Raw genomic sequence first — 22459 nt, 5'->3', positions numbered from 1 at the left:
AAACTACATTCAACCAAAAGAGTGCAGATTATGAAGTCTACACTATATTGCTCTTCAGTAATCATTAGATTTAAATAGAGAAAATGGGCACATCCGACTACCTGATGCAATAGTTCACACTATATGATTTTTTGCCCCAATTTCCCCCTTAGAACCTTGGCCGTTCTAAGATTCTCGCTTGCGATTTTGTAACCGTTACGGTAGATCGTCGTGGCCTCGCCGATGTAAATCAGGGGTTTTCCCCGACTGGGAGCGAGAACGCAGCCTGTTGAATGTGGCAGGTAGCCAATCAGAAAGCACGGATTCCTAGCCGTGCTTTCTGAGGGGAAATTACGGAGGGGAATCCCAAACAGCTGACACCCGAAGTCCAAATCAAAATCAAATCAAATCAAATTTTATTTGTATAGCACATTTCAGCAGCAAGGCATTTCAAAGTGCTTTACATCATATCAAACACAGAAACACAATGCAACATAGAATCAACAATCAAAACATGACATTAAGTCAAGTTCCATCATTAAATTTTTTAATTGATTACGTTTCAAATACAATCCTAAACAAGTGGGGTTTTAGTCGAGATTTAAAGGAAGTCAGTGTTTCATCTGTTTTACAGTTTTCTGGAAGTTTGTTCAAAATTTGTGGTGCATGGGTGATGAATGCAGCTTCTCCTAGTAACACAGCACAGCACAGAAAGTTTTCCTTCTTCCTGTGGCAGAAGGAAAACACCTTCTGCCACAGGAAGCACCTTCCCTTCTGATGACTGGAAATGAGAAGCACTATGTCCTCTTTATAACATTGTATTCTTATTGACATTAAATAAACAAAAAAAGAAATATAGAACTAATGGCTACAATGAGCACGTTTTGCAGCACACAGCTTTTCGAAGCGGGGTTTCAAGCATGACACGGCAACTCTCAGCTCCTGTTCAATGTTTAGCTGGGACCTGTACTTGGTCTTTAGTGCAGCAACAGCAGAGAAGCCAGTCTCACAAAGATATGATGTTTCAAAAGGAATAAGAATGTCCATAGCCTTCTGCCCTAGGAGTGGATACTCCTTCTCTACACTCAGTCAGAATTCACTCAGTGTCTATGGTGTGAACCTCAGTCTCAATGTGGAGTCAGATGTCATGTCAAGTGTCAGCTGGTGCATTGAAAGGATCTCTGACCCAGTCATCCTGGGAACTGTTTTCAGGGAGGTACTTTTCAAAGAATCCCATCAATAATGAAATATGCTGCTTGATACAGGGAATCACTGAGATGGCATCATACTCAGTACTGACCACAAATTCATGCATGTTTTCAAATGAATCAGTATTTCTTTCAAGTCGCCTGCTCCACCTTGCAAGCTTTTGAGTGAAAGAGCTGATCTTGTCTGTGACCTGAGGGAGGTGTTTGTCTTTCCCTTCAAGGTCTATATTCAGTTCATTAAGCCTTCCAAATATGCCGCTCAGGTAGGCTAGTTTTGCCAGGAAGTTCTCATCACTAAATTTTTCTGCGACTTCATACTTGTGCTCCTGAACCAAAAACATTCTTATCTCCTCTCTGAGCTCAAAAACTTGGGGCAAAACTTTTTCTCGTGACAGCCACCTTGCCTCACTGTGAAACAGCACAGCTTGATGTTCAGCTCCCATCTCCTCACAGATGGCAGAGAAGACTCTTGTTTTTAGCGGTCTGGTCTTTATAAAATTGACCACACCTATGATGTCAGTCATAACCTCATTTAATTCAGAGGAAAGGTGCCTTGAAGCCAGTGCTTCTCTATGTATAACACAGTGTGTCCACTTAGCATTGGGTGAGGCCTTTTTGATGAGTGCCTAAACTCTTTTTCTCATCCCTGCCATGGTCTGTGCACCATCACTGCAAACGCTGATGCAGTTCTCCCATTTTAGCCCATTCTCAGTCAGGAAGCAGTCCAGAATTTTGAATAGCTCTTCAGCTGTGGCTCTGTTTCTGACACATTTACAAAAAAGAAGATTATCACACAGGGCGTTTGTCATATCAAAGCATACAGAAGACACAAACAAGCAGCCTCTGTTGCTGTCAGTTGCTTTATCAAATTGTAGGGCAAAACGTTTGTCTTTGAGTTTATCTACCGGCTGTTCTAGAAGATCGTTAGCAATGTCATTTATACGTCTGGCAATGGTGTCATTGGACAGATGGATAGTTTTTATTTTTGCAGCACTTTCGTCATCCAGCATGATGGACACCATGTCTAACGCTGCAGGCAGTATCAGCTCCTCCACTATGTTGTGGGCTTTTTACACTGAGCAGTTTGGTACGCCACCTTGTAAAAAGCTCACAGTGCTCGCTGGTTTTCTGACGTAGCGTTCATAAAGCGGGATGATTGCTAGCAATATTTGACACATTTTCAATTAAAAAACTCAAGCGGCTTATCAGCGTGATTGGGGTTTAATGTTGTTAACTGACGTCTTAATTTATTAGATTTCATGCTGTCCGCTGCCAACAATTTAAGACATAGAAGACACACCGGCATTTCCTCGTCTCCCACCTTTGTCACAGTGAAGCCAAGTGCTACAAACGCTTCATCATATTTCCTCGTCTGAGCTTTCAGATGACTTTTGTTTGTCTCATTATCTTGGTCTCTCTTCACCTTTCTTTTCATCCCTGTTAAATATTTTTCCATGGTGTCTCTTCAGTGCACTTTATATCACTTGTTGTGCGCAGTGTGCACTTGCGCTGTGCAAAAAACCCTATTCCGCACGCTCAGTCTGACAATAACAGTGCCACTGCCCCCTACTGTAGCAGATGTGCAATTACACTTTATTCTATACCATTTTACTTTCAAAGTGTGAATAAGAAAAGTCAAAACTGGGTCACATGAGTCCCCCCAGGCATCGCACTGCGCCCCCCAGGGGGGCGCGCCCCACTATTTGAGAAGGACTGCATAACACTAAGGAAATGAGGAAGGGAGAGGTCAGTGGAGAGCACCGGAGTGGAGACTTTTTTTATAGAGTGTCATCAACAGAAAGAGAAAAAGGCCGGAAGAAATGATAAAGCCGATAATTAAAATGAGGTCGATTTAAGTTATCGTGCGATTAATTGATTTATTGTTCATCGCGACAAGCCTAGCTGTAGGTTCATTCAGCACTTGATGTTCTACACTGGTAATCTCTAGCCCCCTAAGTGTGATTTTTTCCCCCTATGTTCTTCAATACCTGTGCCCACATTTGCCTGTTTGTCCTCTGTATTTGAGGTCTACCGCCTGGTCCAAGTGGTCTGAATCGTTCCTGTTACGCTGCCAGTGTCTTGTTCTGTGGATGTCCTTGGCATTAGGTCCAAGCTGCTCAGTTCTTAGTACCCACCTGTCTGCCTACTCTCCAACGTTCTACTGTTTTGTGGCTAATTTTTGGATTACCTCCCTGGTCTCTGATCCATGCTGATCTGACCTCATCGAACAATCAATATAAATTTATTACGTCTCCTTCCAAGGCTCCTACTTCATCAGCAAAACATAAGCTTGATCATCTACCACAGTTGTCAAACTCCAGTCCTCAAGGTCCACTGTCCTGCAACTTTTAGATGTGCCTCTGCTGCACCACCTGAATAGAATAATTAGGTCATTAAAGCTCTGGAGAACTGATCTACACAAGGAGGAGATAATTAAGACATTTCATTCCAGTGTTTTGTACCTGTGGCACATCTAAAAAACTGCAGGACAGTGGCCCTTAAGTACTGGAGTTTGACACCTCTGATCTAGAACTTCATTCAAGAACTTACCTGACAACCTTCCATATCTAACACTCTGTCTCTTCCAGAAGCCATTGATCCAGCTCCTGTTCACATCTCCTGAATCACACATTTCCCTTCCTTGACTTTTTTTATATAATTTAAAAAAAAAAGAAAATTCTTTAAATAACATCACAATTATTAACTGGCAGGACAAAATCTGTTCAGGATACTGCAAAATTCAAATAATGATACATACCTAAATTAAAATACATTTACAATGATATAACACAACAACAAAAAGACAAAAAGGACAGGATGGGGGAGAGTAAAGTGAAAGATTAAATAAAAATGTATATGAACCAGAGATGAGGTGAGAGACAGATGGTATCAGTACTGTGGTATTGGTTTGATTCTGCATGTACATTAAACGGCTTCCCACAATGTTGACACTAAGACCAGAAGGGATATTCTCTCACCAAAGAGTTCTGGGTTTGTCCTGAGGTTTCCTACTACTGGAATGTTTTATTTGAAGATGGCGCCGGTGTTTGAGGCTTGCCGTCTGACGCTCCTCCTGTTTTGCCTGTGTCTGCTTTCCGCTCTTAATTTTATTACAAGTGTAAACTCTCTGATTGTGTATGATCGCCAAACATTGCTGGACATTGGAACCTCGATGGGAAATATGTTATCAAGGACTTATACTACAGACAAATCATCGAACCTGCTGTTGGGCATTCTGGCTCACCTGTGTCATTTCTGGACTCTACCTTTCCGAGCTCACCGCTGTGGAAAGCGCAGCGGTCGGCTAGTATTAAAGGCTGCTTCGTGGTGCAGTTTCTCGGCCTCGTTCAGGATGTGCGGGCGGGTGCCTCGCCTTTCCTGCCCATTTTGTGTATTGGATCCTGTGGACGCCTGTGTGGTACCCATCAGTGGAGGCCAACACGGAGTATTCCTGTCCCGTGGTCCCTGCACTTCTCGGCCCTGTAAATGCAGGGTGAATCACAGCAACCTGCGGCCTCTTTGCCGGGAGTCCCGGACGCCAGCAGATGGTGTAGACCCGCTGATTTCTGCCAGGATCAGCTTGGTTAATGCCAGGTTGCTGGCAAATAAAACTTTCGTCATTAGGGATTTCTTTTCCTCTCAAGGATAAGATGTTTTATTCATAACAGAATCATGGACAAGTGGTTCAGGTGACTCCAGCATTTTTAATGAACTTGTACCGCAGAACTGCGGCTATTTTAATTCTCCAAGGATGTCGGGCTCCGGTGGAGGAATAGTGACTGTTTTTAAAAGTTGTTTTACTTGTAAACAGTTGCCTCTACCCTCGTTTAGTAGCTTTGAGCTTAGCCTATTTGAACTTGGCAGCTCTCACACTGTGTTGTGTGCGGCAGTCTATCGGCCACCGAAGTACAACAAAAACTTTATAAATGATTTTTCTGATTTCTTGGCTGATATCATGCTGAGGTATGACAGAGTTCTCATTGTTGGTGATTTTAATATTCATGTCTGTTGTCCTAATTCACCTATGGCTTAGTCATTTCTTAATGTTATTGATTCTTTTAATTTGGTGCAGTCTGTGACTGGTGCTACCCATGAGCATGGTCACACTCTTGATCTGGTTTTATCTTATGGTCTACCAGTTTTTAATTTAGTGATTGGTAACTCATTGTTTTCTGATCACATGCTTGTCTTATTTGAGATAACGCTTTCCTGTGCTAAAGCTAAAGCACACGTTGCAGCTCAATTCTGTCGTGTTCTTAACCCTTCTACTGCTGGTCAGTTTTCTTCTGTTTTTAATCAGAACTGTACCATCCCAGAGGCTGTGGGAAATAACACCGAGGAACTCAGCAACTGGTTTTATTCTACCAGTAAAGCAGCTCTGGATTTGGTGGCACCACTAAAAACTAGACTTCCAAAATCCAAGTGTGAACCCTGGTTAAATGAGGTCACTGGGCTGCAGGAGAGACTGTAGCAGAGCTGAACGCAAATAGATAAAGGACAAACTACAGGTGCCACTCCAAGTCCTGAAAGAATGCTGGCGCCGTTATCAAAGGATTGTAAAAGACGCCCAAAGAAGACACCTATCGGATCTGATTGTATCAAACAGTCACAATCCTGCTATTTTATTTAAAACCATCAACTCTGTTCTAAATAATCCACATAGTGGTTTTATGGAGACTTCACCTACTGTATGTGAAAGCTTTTTACACTTTTTTGATGAGAAAGTTGCTTTTATTAGGGCCCAGATCGTCCTCTCTGCTTATGACCCTTCAGTTTTTCTGCCTTGTTCTGCTGTTTTACAGCTTTGAATGTGAGACGTTGCAGTCTTTGCAGGAGGCGGTTGGTCACTTAAGACCAACTGGTTCTCCAGATGATGCTATTCCTCCCCAATTATTTAAAGATGTTTTTCTTACTATATGTCCTTCTGTCCTTGCTCTTGTAAATGGCAGCTTGTCCTCAGGTGTTGTTCCTAAAACTCTGAAACATGCAGTTCTGCAGCCTCTACTTAAGAAACCGATCTTGGATCCTACTGTTCTGGTGAATTATAGACCCATCTCTAAACTGCCTTTTATTTCAAACATTCTTGAGAAGGTAGTCTATAATCAGCTAATGGCTTATCTTAATGAACATAACATTTTAGAGGTTTTCCAGTCTGGTTTTAAACCATTTTATAGCACAGAGTCAGCTCTTTTAAAAGTTTTTAATGATATACTTTTAGCAACTGATTCTGGTAACTGTGTTGTTTTGGTGCTGTTGGATTTATCAGCTGCTTTTGATACAGTTAATCATGGCATTTTACTTTCTCGTTTGAAACAGTAGGTGGGCATCGGTCACATCGCACTAGATTGGTTTAAATCTTATTTGGCCAAGCGTACTTTCTGTGTCTGTCTTGATGCCCATAGGTCCCCTTCTGCTCCACTGTCGTGTCCCACAGGGCTCAGTTCTAGGCCCTCTTCTTTTCTTGTTGTACCTCCTTCCTCTTGGCTCTATTTTTAGAAAATATGGGATTGCTTTTCATTGTTATGCAGATGACACACAGATATATTTACCAATGAAGAACACAGACTCCACCTCTCTTCGCTCTCTGTTTTTATGTCTGGAAGATTTGAAGGCCTGGTTGGGCCTAAATTTCTTGAAACTTAATGAGGATAAGACAGAGGTGGTGATTTTTGGCAGATCCACTTAAGATTCCCTGACCAATCTTGGCACTTTGGCCCAGTATGTCAAGCCGGTTATTACAAATTTAGGGGTCAAGATGGATGCTGGTCTTAAGCTGGAAGCACAAATTAAAGCCGTTGTTGTAAAATACAGCTTTTTCCACTTAAGGCAGCTAGCCAAAGTAAAACCTATTCTCTCCAGACAGCACTTTGAAACATTGATCCATGCATTTGTGACCACACTGCTGGATTACTGTAATGTACTTTACATAGAAGTCAGTGATTTATATATTTCCCAGCTTCAGCTTTTTTTTTTTGGCGCTGGCACAGCTGGCTGCTTGCAGACGCAGCTCCCGTCGTGTGTGTTAATCTGTGTATATTTGCTGTAACCGATTAAGGATCCGTGCTTAAAGAACCCATAGACCATCAGTTAAGCTTTCCACAATGGCTGGATGTGGTTTTGTTGCTGTTCTCCGCGTTCTTCTGCTACTTTTTCTACTCTTTGTTACGGAGAACCTCGCCGAACGGAGTAGCGGCATTGTTTACGCGCGTGAACAGCTGATTGCGCTGTGTAAGCCTCTGCTGCTGCCCGGAGACAGGCCTGTGGTCCCAGAGGAGATACGGAGGAGACGCCGGGGCTGCAGGTCTGGAGTTAAACGGAGTGAGAAGAGGAGACGGCACAAACCAGCAGTACCGGCAATTATTGTGGGGAACGTGAGGTCTTTGGGGAATAAGGCAGACGAACTCACGGTGCTGGTGAGGACCCAGAAGGAGTACAGGAAGTGCAGTATCTTCTGCTTCACGGAAACCTGGCTGCACTCGCTTATTCCGGACTACAGCGTGGAGGTCCCTGGATTTTCCTTGGTGCGGGGGGACAGGCACTTTTCCAAGAGTCAGAAGAAGAAGGGCGGTGGGATTGCACTTTATGTGAGTGAGAGGTGGTGTAATCCCGGTCATGTTAACGTGAAGGAACAGATTTGTAGCCCGGACATTGAACTTCTGGCTGTGGGAATGCGGCCGTATTATTTACCGAGGGAGTTTACGTCCGCCATTTTGACCGCTGTTTACATTCCCCCATCAGCTGATGCAGCGGTGGCCTGTGACGTCATCAGCTCTACCGCAGCCAAACTCCAGACTCAACACCCGGACGCCTTCATGGTCATCACAGGTGACTTTAACCATGCCTCATTGGACAAAACTCTACACAACTTCCAGCAGTATGTTGACTGTCCCACCAGGGAAAACAAAATGCTGGATCTCCTGTATGCTAATGCCAAAGATGCATACAGCGCCACAGCCCTGCCCCCACTTGGCAGGTCGGACCACATCTTGGTAAGGATGACTCCCAAGTATGTCCCTCTAGTGAGTAGGCAGCCTGTGCGCATCAGGACGGTGAGGAGGTGGACACAGGAGGCAGCTGAGGCACTGCAGGACTGCTTTGGGTCGACAGACTGGGATGTGCTCTGTGGGCCTCATGGGGAGGACATCGACAACATGTCTGACTGCATCACGGACTACATCAGATTCTGTGAGGACACTGTCATGCCAGCCTGGACCGTGCGCTGCTTCTCCAACAACAAACCCTGGATTACCAGTGACCTGAAGGCACTTCTAAACAAAAAGAAGATGGCTTTCAGGTCTGGAGATAAGGAGGAGCAGAGGAGAGTCCAGCGTGAACTCAGAGAGACACTGAGGACATGCAAGGACAACTACAGGAGGAAGCTTGAGTCCAAACTCGAGCAGAACAGTGTGAGAGATGTGTGGAAAGGAATGAAGCACATTGCTGGGATGAAGGGGAAGGACACACAGACATCTGGGAGCCTGGATAGAGCAAACCAGTTCAACCAGTTTTTCAACAGGTTTAGCTCACCTCCTGCTACTCCCTACCACCACCATCCCCCCACACATCCACACTGCCCCAAGTTGTTCAAACCACCTACCGGCATTCTCCTGCACACCACCTCTCCTTCAGCCCCCCATCCACCCCCTTCTCCCCCATCTCCACTGCAGACAACAACACCTACCCCCAGCTAACGGTGACTACAGGCCAGGTTAAGAGACAGTTGGAGCGATTACACCAGGGGAAGGCTGCAGGACCTGATGGCATTACACCACGGATCCTGAAGACCTGCTCCGGCCAGCTGTCCCCTGTACTGGCACACATGTACAACCTGAGCTTGAGGCTGGAGAGAGTCCCGCTGCGGTGGAAGACATCACATGTGGTTCCTGTTCCCAAGAAGCCAAGGCCATCCGACCCAGAGGACTACAGACCAGTTGCTCTCACATCTCATGTGATGAAGGTCATGGAGAGACTGGTCCTGGCCCAGCTGAGGCCTCGGGTGAGGTTTCTAGAACCCCTGCAATTTGCCTACCAGCCCCACTTTGGAGTTGACAATGCCGTCTTCTTCCTGCTGCAACGAGCACTTTCGCACCTGGATGGTGGAGGAGACACTGTGAGAATCACATTCTTTGATTTCTCCAGTGCCTTCAACACCATCCAGCCTCTGCTACTGGGTGAGAAGCTGCGGAGGATGGGTGTCAACGACTCAGTGATCTCCTGGGTTACTGACTACTTGACAGGCAGGCCACAGTTTGTCTGTCTGGGCAGTGTCCTGTCTGATGTGGTGGTCAGTGACGTAGGAGCTCCACAGGGAACTGTGCTTTCTCCCTTTCTCTTCACCTTGTACACCACTGATTTCCAGTACAACTCTGAGTCATGTCACCTACAGAAGTTTTCTGATGACTCAGCGGTTGTCGGGTGTATAGGGGATGGAGGGGAGGGGGAGTACAGGACACTGGTGGACGACTTTGTGGAGTGGTCTGAACAGAATCACCTGAGGCTCAACATTAGTAAGACCAGAGAGATGGTGATTAACTTCAGAAGGAAGAAGACACCTTCACGGCCACTGAAGATCAAAGGGGAAGTGGTGGAGGAGGTGGAGGATTACAAATACCTGGGAGTTGTAATCGGCAACAGACTGGCCTGGGCATCTAACACTGACGCTGTGTGCAAGAAGGGGATGAGCAGACTCTATTTTTTAAGGAAGCTGAGATCCTTCAATGTGTGCAGCAAGATGTTGGAGGTCTTTTATCACAGTGTTGTTGCCGGTGCCATCTTCTTTGCTGCTGTGTGTTGGGGAAGCAGCATCAGAGCCAGCGACTCTAATAGACTGGACAAAATCATCAGGAAAGCTGGCTCTGCACTGGGACTAAGGCTGGAGTCCCTGGAAACTGTGGTGGAGAAGAGGACACTGAAGAAGGTTCTGTCTATTATGGACAATAAACAGCACCCTCTCCACCACATAGTGGACAGACAGCGGAGCACCTTCTCACATAGACTGCTCCAGCTCCGCTGTCATAGGGATACAGGAAATCCTTCCTGCCACATGCCATCTCACTGTACAATAAAAGCTAAATCATTGTTCTGCACTAATCAGTCCAATTTTGCACAACTGCACTGTGGCACACTTGCTGTACATATATTTACATATACAGTACAGACCAAAAGTTTGGACACACTTTCTCATTGAATTCAATGAGAAAGTGTGTCCAAACTTTTGGTCTGTACTGTACATATCTGCATTTTTTGAATCTTTGCAAGGACTGCTCTTAAGTTGCTTTTTATATTAACAGCATTTTATAGTTTTACAATTTATAGCATTTTATATTTTATTTTTTATTTTTATTTTATCTACAACTACTACTCAGTGGTAGTTGTTATTGTGTCTTGTCTCTATGCTGTAACTGCAAAGTAATTTCCCTGCTGGGATGAATAAAGTACTTCTATTCTATTCTATTCTATTCAGAGGGTACAAAATGCTGCTGCATGTCTTTTAACAGGTACACGAAAATTTGACCGTATTTCCCCTGTTTTAGCTTCCTTACACTGGTTGCCAGTACATTTTAGGATTCATTTTAAAATTCTTTTATTTGTTTTTAAAGCTCTTAATGACCTCGCCCCTCCCTATCTGTCTGAGCTGTTACATTCTTACACATTGTCCCGTTCCCTCAGGTCAGCTGATCAGCTGCTTCTGAAGGTACCAAAGACAAAGTGTCTTTTTCTTTGGCTTTTGGCACAGTCTGAGAGGTTACACTTTGTTTTATTTGTTTTATTGTGTCTGTATGTATTTTATATTTCAGTCTTTTCTATTTTATAATCGCATTGTATTTTATGATTGTGTATAGCACTTTGGTCCTGTTGGTGTATAAAGTGCTTCATAAATAAAGTTGGTATGGTATGATATTTTATTTTTAAGCCATGTTTCTATCAGCATTTCTTATGTGCATTTTTGTACTGTATTGTGTATTGTGTAACACAGTATTGTGTTAGAAAAGAGTAATGGAAATATCAAAATATGAAATTACTTCCTTAAAAAAAAAGGGCTCGCTTGAGCTGGTTTTTGGCTTTTCCGAAAGAGTTCATGGAAAAGATTAGATGAAAACACATTTCCCAAACAAGTTCTGATGTACTGAACACTCCATTTACTAGAGCAGTGTTTCCCAACCCTGGTCCTCAAGGCACACTGTCCTACATGTTTGAGAGGTTTCTTTGCTTTAATGTGCCTGATTCAACTGATTGCAGCTCAACAAATGCCTGTTAATCAGTCGTCAATTGAAATCAGCTGGGCTGAAGCAAGAAAATACCTAAAACATGCAGGGCAGTTAGCCTTGAGGACCAGGGTTGGGAAGGGGTGTACTAGTGGGTGTGTGTTCTAGTCATCAACTAGAGGAAGTTAATTTGTAGCACCATTCATGGCCAAAGATAGAAACATAGACTATAATCAAGACCTTCTCTTTTCAACTCAGCTCTTCTTCAACATGATAAAGCCAAAGCAGTGCACAAGTTAAGGCACCATGTCCCACTCCAGTCTCTAGCACACAAGTATTTTATGGGATTATGCATAAATTACTTACTAAAATAAATGGAAGTTAATACAAAGTTGTCAGTTGGATAGAGATCTATCTGTCTGTGTTTCTGTTTGTGTGTGTGTGTACCTTGACTTGAGCCGGTGTGGTCAGAGCTCGGTCCTGTATTCGGTGTGTATGTGGTGCCCTCTTTGGTGCCACTCTGTCTTATCCAGTCAAACTCATCCAACTTGTCTTGAGAGAATGAGCATAATGCCTCCTCCTCAAAACTACAGTGGAACTCTCCTAGACACACACAGAAATACTCAAATATGATCCTAAACAATGACTAAACATGCTTATTATCACCTTCCTAAAATAATGGCCTATGTCACTTTTTGCCAAAAGTGATTATGGCAAATATATCATCCCCTTTTAATTTCCAAAAAACTCACTTTTGGTTAGAAAAAAAAAAATTCTTAGCCCATTTTCTTGGGAAGGTGACGTTTTTACAGGATGCATCATTATGACAAATTATTCCCTTCTTGCACATTTCTTCTGAACCTAAGGAAATCTAAAGTTCTTTATTTTTTATGGGAAGCAACTATCTAAATAATCAGGCCTTATGTTAAAAGAGAATGTCCCCTAAGCTTAAAATTGGAAAAAATATCAAATAATGGAGCCAGCTTGAGTGATCATGAAAGAATTCATTTGAAAGTTTAAAAGAGCACAACACAATTAAACTGACACCCCTAAAACACTACAATAAAGATTAGAATAAAGTATTTAACATACATTTTGTAAAGTCCTAGACGTTTTACAATGCTATTGATTAATTTAATAACATAAGTCCACTATTGTAAATTCACTTATTAATGTGGCCAAATTGAATGTGGTTAGAATCAAAAAAAGATAAATAATTTTGATAAGTACATTATAAGGCCCATAACAAGAAGATGCTTTTTTTCTTCTGGAAAAAAGTAAAAACCCCTTCAAAATGAAACAATGCAAAGTTAGAAAATTAGGAAGGAGGAATATTTAAGTGTATCTCAAGAAACAAAATTGTTGCTGCCGATTCCGATCACCCATGAGGGGCTGATTACTGCCGATCATCAATACCGATCTCATGGATTGGCTGTTAATTTTTTGATTTAGGTATAAATGGTACTGGCTATATGAGCTGACAAAATGGAAATATAAAATCACCTAATTTAGACAAAAGCATACAAAAAACTTGTAGGCACTTTGCACCAAGTATTCAGTCCAAAGGACGACTGTAAAGAGTAACTGAGAGTAATAAAACTCGCCTCCTGGCTCTGATTGGTTGTTTCTGACCGAGCAGTGTAATTCTGCAGAATACAGGGAGGAGGCAGAGGAGCTTGATTTTTTTCACAGATTATCTGGCTAATGTTAGGACATAGCAAAATTTTAATACAATGGTTTCGTACTGCAGCTTTAAGCAGATGTTCAATGTGAGAGTCTACAGTCTGGTAGAGCTTAAGTCTGTGAAATATTACATCTTACTAGCACATAGCAGCAGTCCAACAGCGAGAGCTGTTGGTGGGACCGCAGTATCTTCCACCTCTGTTTTACCTGCAGTTTGGCTGCTCTGAATGTATTTTTTCCTGCAGAGAGCGTTGATATACCCATATTCCGTCAAGTGCTTATTATTTAAATGTCATAATAAATTTGTTGTGTTGATGCATTTCTATGGAACATGACATGCCTCACTCCCGAGGTATTCTGTTCATCACAACACAAAACTACCCCATTCACTCTCAGAACATTAAAGTTTCACATAACATTGCTTACAATTGCTGCCTTGTGTTTGTGCAGTGTGAAAGAAAGGGGGAGACATGCTGCACATGTGTTCCCTACAGGCTTCAAAGTATGAGATACAGGTGATAAAAAGACAGTGATTGGCAATCACTGATCATATACTTTTTCATGGAAATCGGCCGATTATGATCGGTGGCCAATGGATCGGCACACCACTAAAAATTGAAGATATCAACTATCAGGTCCCTAATACACATATACAGTACATATAGGGATTAACAAAATGAACAAACTGGTGCTTCTCAACTAGAACATTTTGACTTCCATTTAGCAAACCTGTTTCACTAAAAGTTGGCTCAGTGAGCATATCCTGGAGTGGACCACAGTGATGTGCTCTCAGTGACAAAGAGAGTTTACTATGTTTATTTTTTGTCTCTAGCTATTCCATGTTACTCTAGTTTAATTGTGTTGATTAGGTCTAGTCATTCTTTAGTGTTAGATCCATTTCCCAGGCCCTTGTGTACTCTCTCTTACCCCCTGTGTATTTTCTCTCTCTTTCTCCTCAGCCTGCCTTCTGCTCTCTCCCCTCACACCTGAAACCCGTTTCTAATCAACCATCTGTTCCTTGTTCATCTCATTCTGAGTCCCTTCTTGCTGGTTCCTCCTGCTAAACCCTGTTACCTGTTTAATCCCGTTACTTCCCTGGTTTACTCTACCGGCATTTCTGGATTGCTGTTTTTGTTCAGCTCTGGCTCCCTGTGTTCCCTCCGCTTTTTGTAAATATTTTCATCAAAACATTCTTCATCTACAAGCAGTCTCTTCCTCTCTGCACTAGCGTTCTAAATCAACAACACCAACAACATGGACTTCCGGTTGAGGCAGCGCCATGTGAGGATGTGGGTTTGTGAGCTCCACACCTGAACCATTTCATTTATGATACGGCTCTTATAAAATTACGTGATATAGCCTTGCACAAGCTGTTGTGTATATATTAGACAACAACCAACCTTTCAGGCATGCCAAAAAAATCTCAAGTCAACAAGTTCGGAGAAGACACGAGGGCCTCTAAGGCGGAAGCCAGCTCGGCTAGCCTAGCTTGCTTAAACTCAACAATGACGACTGCAGCGGGCAACCAGAATGCCATTATGGAGGAAATACAGTCAATGAGGCAAGAATTGTTGAAGAAAATGGACAAAAAGGCTATAGAAATCCAAACGGAGCTGCACAATGCCAAAGATAAACTCAATAAAAGACTGGACAAACTTGAGAGTCACACATTTGAGTCTGGATAGAGTGCATCGGACCCTCCGTACAAAGCAATTACAAGATGATTTTCCACCAAGGGTGTTTGTGGTTAAATGTCACTATGAAAAAGAATTATTTCTCAAAAAGGCAGCAGAGGCTGGAGTGATAACAACCGCTGATGGTGACACCATCCGCATCCTGCCGGACTTCACCCAAGCTGTGAGTAAACAACACGTCACTTTTACCAAAGTAAGGAAACTGCCTCGCAGTCCGCTACGGCCTCAGATACCCAGCGACGTTAAGGATTACTATGGCGGATGGATAAGAAACGACCTTCAAGGATCCAAAGTATGCGAAGGAGTTTGTTCTGAAGGAGTTGCTGAGCGCTGAAGCGTCCCACTCATCATGACTTTTCGCAAGACAGCATGTGCTGGAGTTATTAGGACAGGACGGCGCCGTTGCAGGACAATAACATTAGTGCTGAACAATTGGATCTTACAGGTAATGCATGCGTATATTGAGCCTTATAGTGCGTTTTCTTTATATAAGAGACATACCATAATCTCTAACTTCGAATTCTAAGCTTTGTCTTTTTTGATACTTGCATTTTTTTTGAAGCCTTGTGATGCTATATTGGAATGTTATTATTGCTGTAGAAATTGCAACGTTGAGTTTAATTACCGTTTGTAATTGGGTTCTGGTGTGGGCTAACGTGGTAAGCATTTATCGGTTTGGATAGTGAGGAGATACACTCTGAGAACTGGAAGTACAGCGGTCTCCTTTTGAGGCTATATATTTTTTCTTCTTTTGCCGTTCTATTATAGGTGATTTGTTAATTTTGTGTTCATTATTCCCCCGTCCCCCTGACCTTTTTTTTTCTCTCCCCTACTCCCCTCATGGGCTACATGTTGGATGCCTACTTTGTTTAGTCCTGTCTATTACCTCTGCAAATAATAAGACACTAACCAACACCACTTTGGTGTGCTGGAATATCAGGGGATTAAACCATCCGGTCAAACGCAACAAAGTATTCTTTCATCTTCATAAATTGCAAAGTCGCATTTACAAGAAACCAATTTGCTAAATAAAGATCAGTGTAGACTCTGCAGAGGTGGCTTTACACAATATTTTCACTCGGATTTCAACAGTAAGAGCAGAGGAGCAGTTATCTTAACACATAAAGATGTACAATATGAAGAGTCTAAAACAATTAGGGATAAAAATGGCAGGTATGTCATCACACAAGGCAAATTATTTAATAGGCCTGGTGTTCTTGCTAATGTTTACGCCCCTAACTGGGATAATGTGGATTTTTTCAGCAATCTTTTTTCCCTCTTACAGGATCTTGAGTCGCACAACTTAATACTAGGTGGGGACCTGAATTGCACTTTGAACCCAACATTGGATCGTTCCAGCCCAAAAGTTGCCACACTTAGTAACTCTGCCCGTTGTATTAATACGTTTATTGAAACATACGGAATGGTGGATCCCTGGAGATTCAAATATCTGTCATCCAAACAGTTCCCTTTTTTCTCCCAAGTACACCAAACCTACTCAAGGATTGACTACTTTCTGATTGATGAGAAGCTCTTGCCCATGGTTACCCAAGTAGATTATTGCAGCATTGTAATATCAGACCATTCCCTAGTTACTCTAGGGTTGGGCTTTCCTGAAGACAAATTTCCCAACTTTTCGTGGCGGCTTAATCCCAGACTGCTGTCTGAACAAAGGTTTGTCGACTTTATCAACGCACAAATGGCTATTTTTATTGAGTTGAATGAGTCGCCTGAGATAAGCAATGCTACACTTTGGGAAAGTCTAAAAGCATATCTGAGAGGTCAAGTGATATCTTTGCGTTGCTGGTGAAAATAAAAGGAGGGCTAAGCGGGCCTCAGAGCTTATTGAAAGAATTAAAACCGTATATCAACTACATTCAGCTTCACCTTCTGATGATATATAGAGAAAGAATCCTACTTCAAACAGAATTTGATTCAATCACTAGTACCAAAGCCATAGACATGCACCTGAGGTCACGTCTCACCTACTATGAGTCTGGGGATCGTGCCGGCAAAATGTTGTCCCATCAACTTAAACAGTCAACATCTGCAGGTTTCATTACAGTGATAAAGGATGGGCATGGTAATATACTTACTAACCAAAATGAGATTAATACTCAGTTTAAGTCATTTTATGAGAATTTGTATACTTCTCAAGCTGGTGACACTGCTTGATCGAAGACTTTTTCAATAATTTGACTATACCCATTCTAGATGACTCAGACAAATCTAAATTGGAGGGCACTACTACTATATCAGAAATAACTCAAGCTATCACAAAAATGAAACCTGGAAAGGTTTTGCTAAGTACTGCAAATTTTTTTGCCGAAGTCCCTCTTGAAAATGAGATCTAGATCTCAACGGGGTTTACCTGATTAAATAAAGGAATATATAAAAAAAGGCACCTGCCCCAGATGGGTTTCCCATAGAGTTTTTTAAAATATTTGCACCAAAATTAGTCCCTTTACTGCTAAGAGTTTTTAGGGAGATATTAGACAAAAGGCTCTACCTGTGACTATGACACAAACAATTATTTCACTGATACTTAAAAAAATCTAAAGACCCCTTACACTGTGAGTCATATCACCCAATTAGTTTGCTATGTTGTGATTATAAGATTTTGGCAAAGGGCCTTGCTGGCAGGCTTGAAGATGTTCTTCCCAAACTTATCCACCCGGACCAGACGGGCCTTGTTAGGGGCAGGCAGATGTCCAGTAATTTGCGACGTCTCTTTAATGTAACCTATCAGCGCCATGATGTCAAACCTGAAGCAGTGATATCCCTTGACGCCCAAAAGGCATTTGACAGAATTGAATATGATTTTTTGTTCACTACACTCAAAAAATTTGGATTCGGCCCAGTTTTCTGTACTTGGATCACCATTTTCTACACAGCACCACATGCATCAGTATGAACAAATAAGGTCACTTCTAGTTTCTTTCCTCTCTCACGTGGTACTCAACAAGGATGCCCCTTTAGCCCCCTTTTGTTTGATATCACTATTGAACCTTTTAATTATTTGGGCGTCTGCGTAACATATGATTACAGTTGCTTGTTTAACAAAAATTTTGCTAAGGCACTGAATAAGGCTAAATTAGACATGGAGAAGTGGTCAAAACTCCCTCTGTCTCTTGTTGGAAGAATAAACTCAGTCAAGATGACAATCATGCCAAGGTTCTTATATCTGTTTCAAACCATAACAGTCTTTATTCCTAAGAAATTCTTCAAAGAACTAAACAAACATACTGTATATCTGTGTTCATCTGGAATAAAAACATTCCGAGAATTAGAAAGGAATATCTAGAGCCAGAAAGAGGACGGTGGACTATCCCTACCTAATTTCCTTTACTATTACTGGGCAACCAATATCCATAGGTTTTTGTAATGGTTTATGGATCAGACAGGTGCTGAATCTCCAGATTGGGTCCACCTGGAAAAACATTTTAGCAATCCAGTGTTGCTTAGCTCATTAATATGTAGCTCTTTACCTTTGAGTAAATGTCACAGGACAAATAATCCAGTTGTTGGGGGCACTCTAAAGATATGGTTCTAATTTAGGACTCATTTTCAATGTAGAAATGCACTAACTGCATCTCCTGTGCGAAGCAATGTCCAGTTCACCCCATCCTTGATAGATCCATCCTTTCAGAAGTGGCACGAGAGTGGCATAACTTACATTAAGGACCTTTTTGAAAGAGGCCAATTTGTTTCTTTTGAACAGCTAAAAAGGGACTTCGGTGTCCCTCAGGCTGACTTCTTCAGGTATCTCCAAGTACGTAGTTACGTGAAAGCTAATTTCTCATTAATGCTGCCTCGAATAACGTGGATTGATGAATGTTGGTGTAACCTGCACAAAATAAGGAACCCGTATTTTATTTTGGCGGGTCAATCTGACAGCACCCTTTAAGTTACGGGTCACAGGTGACTCGGATCTCAATCGCTGTAGCTGCTGTCCCTGTGGCCAGCTGCTCGTCTCGGCGTCTTCTAAACTTATAGAAGAATACGGCTGGATCGAGGCTTACAAAAAGGACCGAAGGATTAAATTGGGTGTTTCCTGTCGACCGCTCGACGGTGAGTCGTTTAATTTACGTACTTTGTTTTCTTTGGAAATAGAAATGCGGTGGCGACACGCCCACTTAATCTGTGCATTAATGACTGAAAAGTTTATTTATTGATTTAAAAGGTCATTTTCTTTTTGTTAATTTTGTGGCCGAATAGATTATATATTGTTAAAATATTAAATAGGCCTTTTGATTTTTGTAGATTTGTCCTTTTAGGACAGTTTTAGTTATTTTTTTTGATTGATTTTTGCTAACGGCCTATAGAACTCTGGGCTTGGTCATTTGTTTTTATTGGGGAGTTGCGCAACGGGAAAAAAAAAGGAAAAAAAAACAATTGTTTATTGAAACGATATGGAAGTCAATTAAGTTTAATTGACTGCGTCAATTAAACTTAGATATAATGTGAAAGTGCACTTTAATTTGATCTGTACCGGTAACTTTAATTTGATTTGTACCTTTTACCGGTAACTTTAATAAGGTCTATACCCTTGATTTGAATCTGAATGTAACTTTGAATTTGATCGCGATCTTTAATTGGAAATTCATTTGAAAAAAATCATGAGAAAACACTTTATGGAATATAGTTATTTGTTTATTTTTTTGTAATTGTTTGTTTTTTTATTTTGGATAACAGTTTAACAATGTTTAAACATGACAGCTAATTTGTTTTATTTTTATTCATGACCTTGTTTAGGTCAGGTTTTTTCCCACCCCCGGTGTCACGTCAGGATGGCGAGCTACCGGATCACCGCAGCTTCGCGGTAGGATTTAAATGAACCAAGCTATTTTTTTCATTCTGGACCTATTTGCTCTGGATCTTGGAAAAAAAAGAAAACAATCAGATATTGATTGATGGACTATTGATCACCTTGGATTCATGATTGGACCAAAATAGAAACTCTTGGGTGACATCAGGGTTTATTGTTTTGTTGCTGAGTGCTTGTTGTTTTTTTTCTTCCCTTGTTGTGTTTTTGGTTATATTATAGAAAATCACTGTTATTATAAATATTATTATTATTGCATATCTCCATATATATATGAAAGAAAAAAACAAGTTGAATACAATAACTTAAACATACTTTTGTCTAATGGTATTTTATTCACACCCACGGGCTCCATAGCCGAATCTAGTTGAGCGCCATTTGTTATATTTGGCCGTAGTCAGGCGCCTAGCCTTAAGTAGCGTTACATTTGGATATGAATCCGACTGATAAGGGCTTAATATCAGTTATATATGGCAAAATTCAGAACGCTGCATCCCCATCATTTAAACATCTGAAAGAGTCATGGGAAGAAGAGTTAGGGGAACTATTTACTGATACAGTCTGGCAGGCCGCAATCTCAAGAATCCACTTTTCGTCAATTTGCATTAGACATAACCTGCTACAGTTTAAGGTGCTGCACAGATTGTACTTGTTCCCTAATAAATTAGCTAGAATTTATTAGGGAATTCTAGCTAATTAACACAAGATGAATCTGGTGTAGATTCATTTTGTGTTAGGTGTGGGCACAGCCCTGTTGGTCTCAGTCATATTTTCTGGCTTTGCCCCAGGCTCCTCCCCTTTTGGGAGTCAATCTTTAGGACGATTACATTTATATGTAAGAGGAATATTGATCGAAGTGCTCTAACTGCCTTATTTGGGGTTGTCTCTCCGACTACACCAATAACAACGCAGCAGGCCAATGGCACAGCATTTGTTACACTACTTGCAAGACGCCTAATATTATTCAATTGGAAAAGTGCTGCTCCTCCATCTCATAAGCAATGGATGGAAGATGTTATGTTCCATCTGAAGCTTGAGCATCTGAAACATACAATAAACGACTCAATCCAACAATACAATATCACCTGACAGCCATTTCTTTTGTATTTTGAGACAGACTTCTCCTGAGTATATAGCACTCCCCTCCTCCATCCCTCCCTTCTCCCTCCTCCCCTCTTACTAAATATGAGATGTTAGCACCTGTTGTCATTTTGTTTTTGTTTGTTTTATTGTTGTTCTTACATGTTTAAAACAAATAAAAAGATTTGAATAATAATAATAATTAAAGCTGCAAGCAGCCTCGGGTGGCCCTCGCAGCAAGCGCCGCTCCGGCCTATTGGTCACCGCGGGGGTTCCAGCCACCGCAGAAGCTCTCGCACAGTTTCCAGAGCCGCAGCCCGCTCGCCACCGCAGAAGCTCTGCCGTAGTTTCCAGCACCGCCGCCCGTCAGCCGCCGCAGAAGCTGTTGCGCATTTTCCCCGCCCGTCCACCGGGCGACACACGTGAATGTGTTCGGCAGCGCTCCCCGACGACTGTCAAAAAATCTGGTGCAGATCGGTTGATGCATCGAGGAGATACAGCCGATGTATTAACTTAGGGGGCGCAGTGAAGTCAAATTACATTTCAAACCCGTTGGGCTCTTTAGAGGTGAACAAAGGTCATACATATCCAGTTTGGTGCCATTCGGATGATCTATGTGTGATTTATAGCCAAACGTATGCATATGGCGAGGGATTGATATTCGCCATTTGGCCACGCCCACACGGTTCAGCCATCAGCGAGCATTGACAGAGCTCATCCGAATTACCTTGATTAGGTCAATAGAGCCATAAACGGAGCTTTCCAAGGAAAAAAATGGCACTTCCTGATCTGAGGGGGCGGGGCTTAGATTACGTCATAATATGATGATGTAGGATCGCCGGGCATCCCACCAGGATCACTCATGCCAAGTTTGGCGCAGTTCGGTCAAAACATGTGGAATGTAGAGGCAAACGTATACCAACGGCGTTACAGGTCACTTCGCCACGCCGCCACACCCACCTGCTCCATCGTAGCTGGTCAGGGCTTGAAACCACAACACACCAACATGTCTTCTGTCTCTGGACACAGTTTCATGTTGATTAGGTAAAAGGGCTAAGATAGTGACCGTTCACAGTAAAACATTACACTTCCTGTTCTAAGGGGGCGTGGCCTAAGCGATATCATCATTTCACCATTGGATATTGTAGGACACAAGATGATGATCAATAACTGAAAGTTTGGTATCTCTGTGTGTTTCTGTGCAGGATATATAAGAGTTTCGTGTTTCATGGCGAGTAGGTGAACTTTGACCCCTGGCAACCCCCCTTCAACATGCTCCAAAACTCACCAATTTGATAACTTTAAATCAGACATGCCTTATGATCAGACTGACCGAGTTTGAAGCCGATCAATCAAAATCCCTAGGAGGAGTTCGATCAAATACGAAGGCTGTAAACGTCAAAATTGGTGTCAAAATGGGACCTTCAATCCAAAATGGCCGACTTCCTGTGATAGTTGGCTTATAACATTAAATGTAAGTTCTGAGTCTTTTGGTGAGCTCTACAAGTGTACCAAATTTCATGTCTCTACGATGAAGTACGTTCATACCATTGTGTCAACAGAAAATTGCTAGTTGGCGCCGTTGAGACATTTTTTTTGCGATTTTTGCAACAACCTTAAAATTCAAAATTTTTAAATTTTCTAGTCGCGACCGCCAAGTTTGGTGAGTTTTTGAATATGATAAAGCCCCCAAAAAGGCGGCTCTTTGGGGGGGCAGAATCGTAATAATAAACAGTACAGATACAATAGGCCTTCGCAGCGCTTTGCTGCTCGGGCCTAATAACA

At 42.1% G+C, this 22459-nt stretch overlaps 1 protein-coding gene and 1 long non-coding RNA gene across 7 annotated transcripts in view; one reads left to right on the top strand and one right to left on the bottom strand.

Annotated features, from left to right (window-relative positions):
* Nucleotides 1-22459, bottom strand: part of LOC116708569 (MAM domain-containing glycosylphosphatidylinositol anchor protein 2-like) — a 239582-nt gene that overhangs the window by 30914 nt on the left and 186209 nt on the right. For 4 of the 6 annotated variants that reach the window (XR_004336709.1, XM_032546441.1, XM_032546442.1 and 1 more), the window contains one exon: nt 11840-11995. The exons of the other annotated variants lie outside the window; for them this stretch is intronic. Coding sequence is in view for 3 of the 4 variants with exons in the window: in XM_032546441.1 (XP_032402332.1) it covers nt 11840-11995 (156 nt within the window). In the remaining variant the exon portion in view is untranslated. The remainder of the gene's footprint in view (nt 1-11839; nt 11996-22459) is intronic. 6 annotated transcript variants of the gene reach the window in all.
* Nucleotides 18607-19908, top strand: LOC116708571 (uncharacterized). Its single transcript, XR_004336710.1, has 2 exons — nt 18607-18840; nt 19525-19908. It is a non-coding gene; the product is annotated as an uncharacterized LOC116708571 (long non-coding RNA).

The sequence above is a fragment of the Xiphophorus hellerii genome, chromosome 19 (genome assembly GCF_003331165.1).
Source record: "Xiphophorus hellerii strain 12219 chromosome 19, Xiphophorus_hellerii-4.1, whole genome shotgun sequence".
Lineage (NCBI taxonomy): Eukaryota > Metazoa > Chordata > Actinopteri > Cyprinodontiformes > Poeciliidae > Xiphophorus > Xiphophorus hellerii.
Note: the sequence above shows the minus strand (reverse complement) of the source record. Positions and strands in the feature narration are given on the sequence as shown.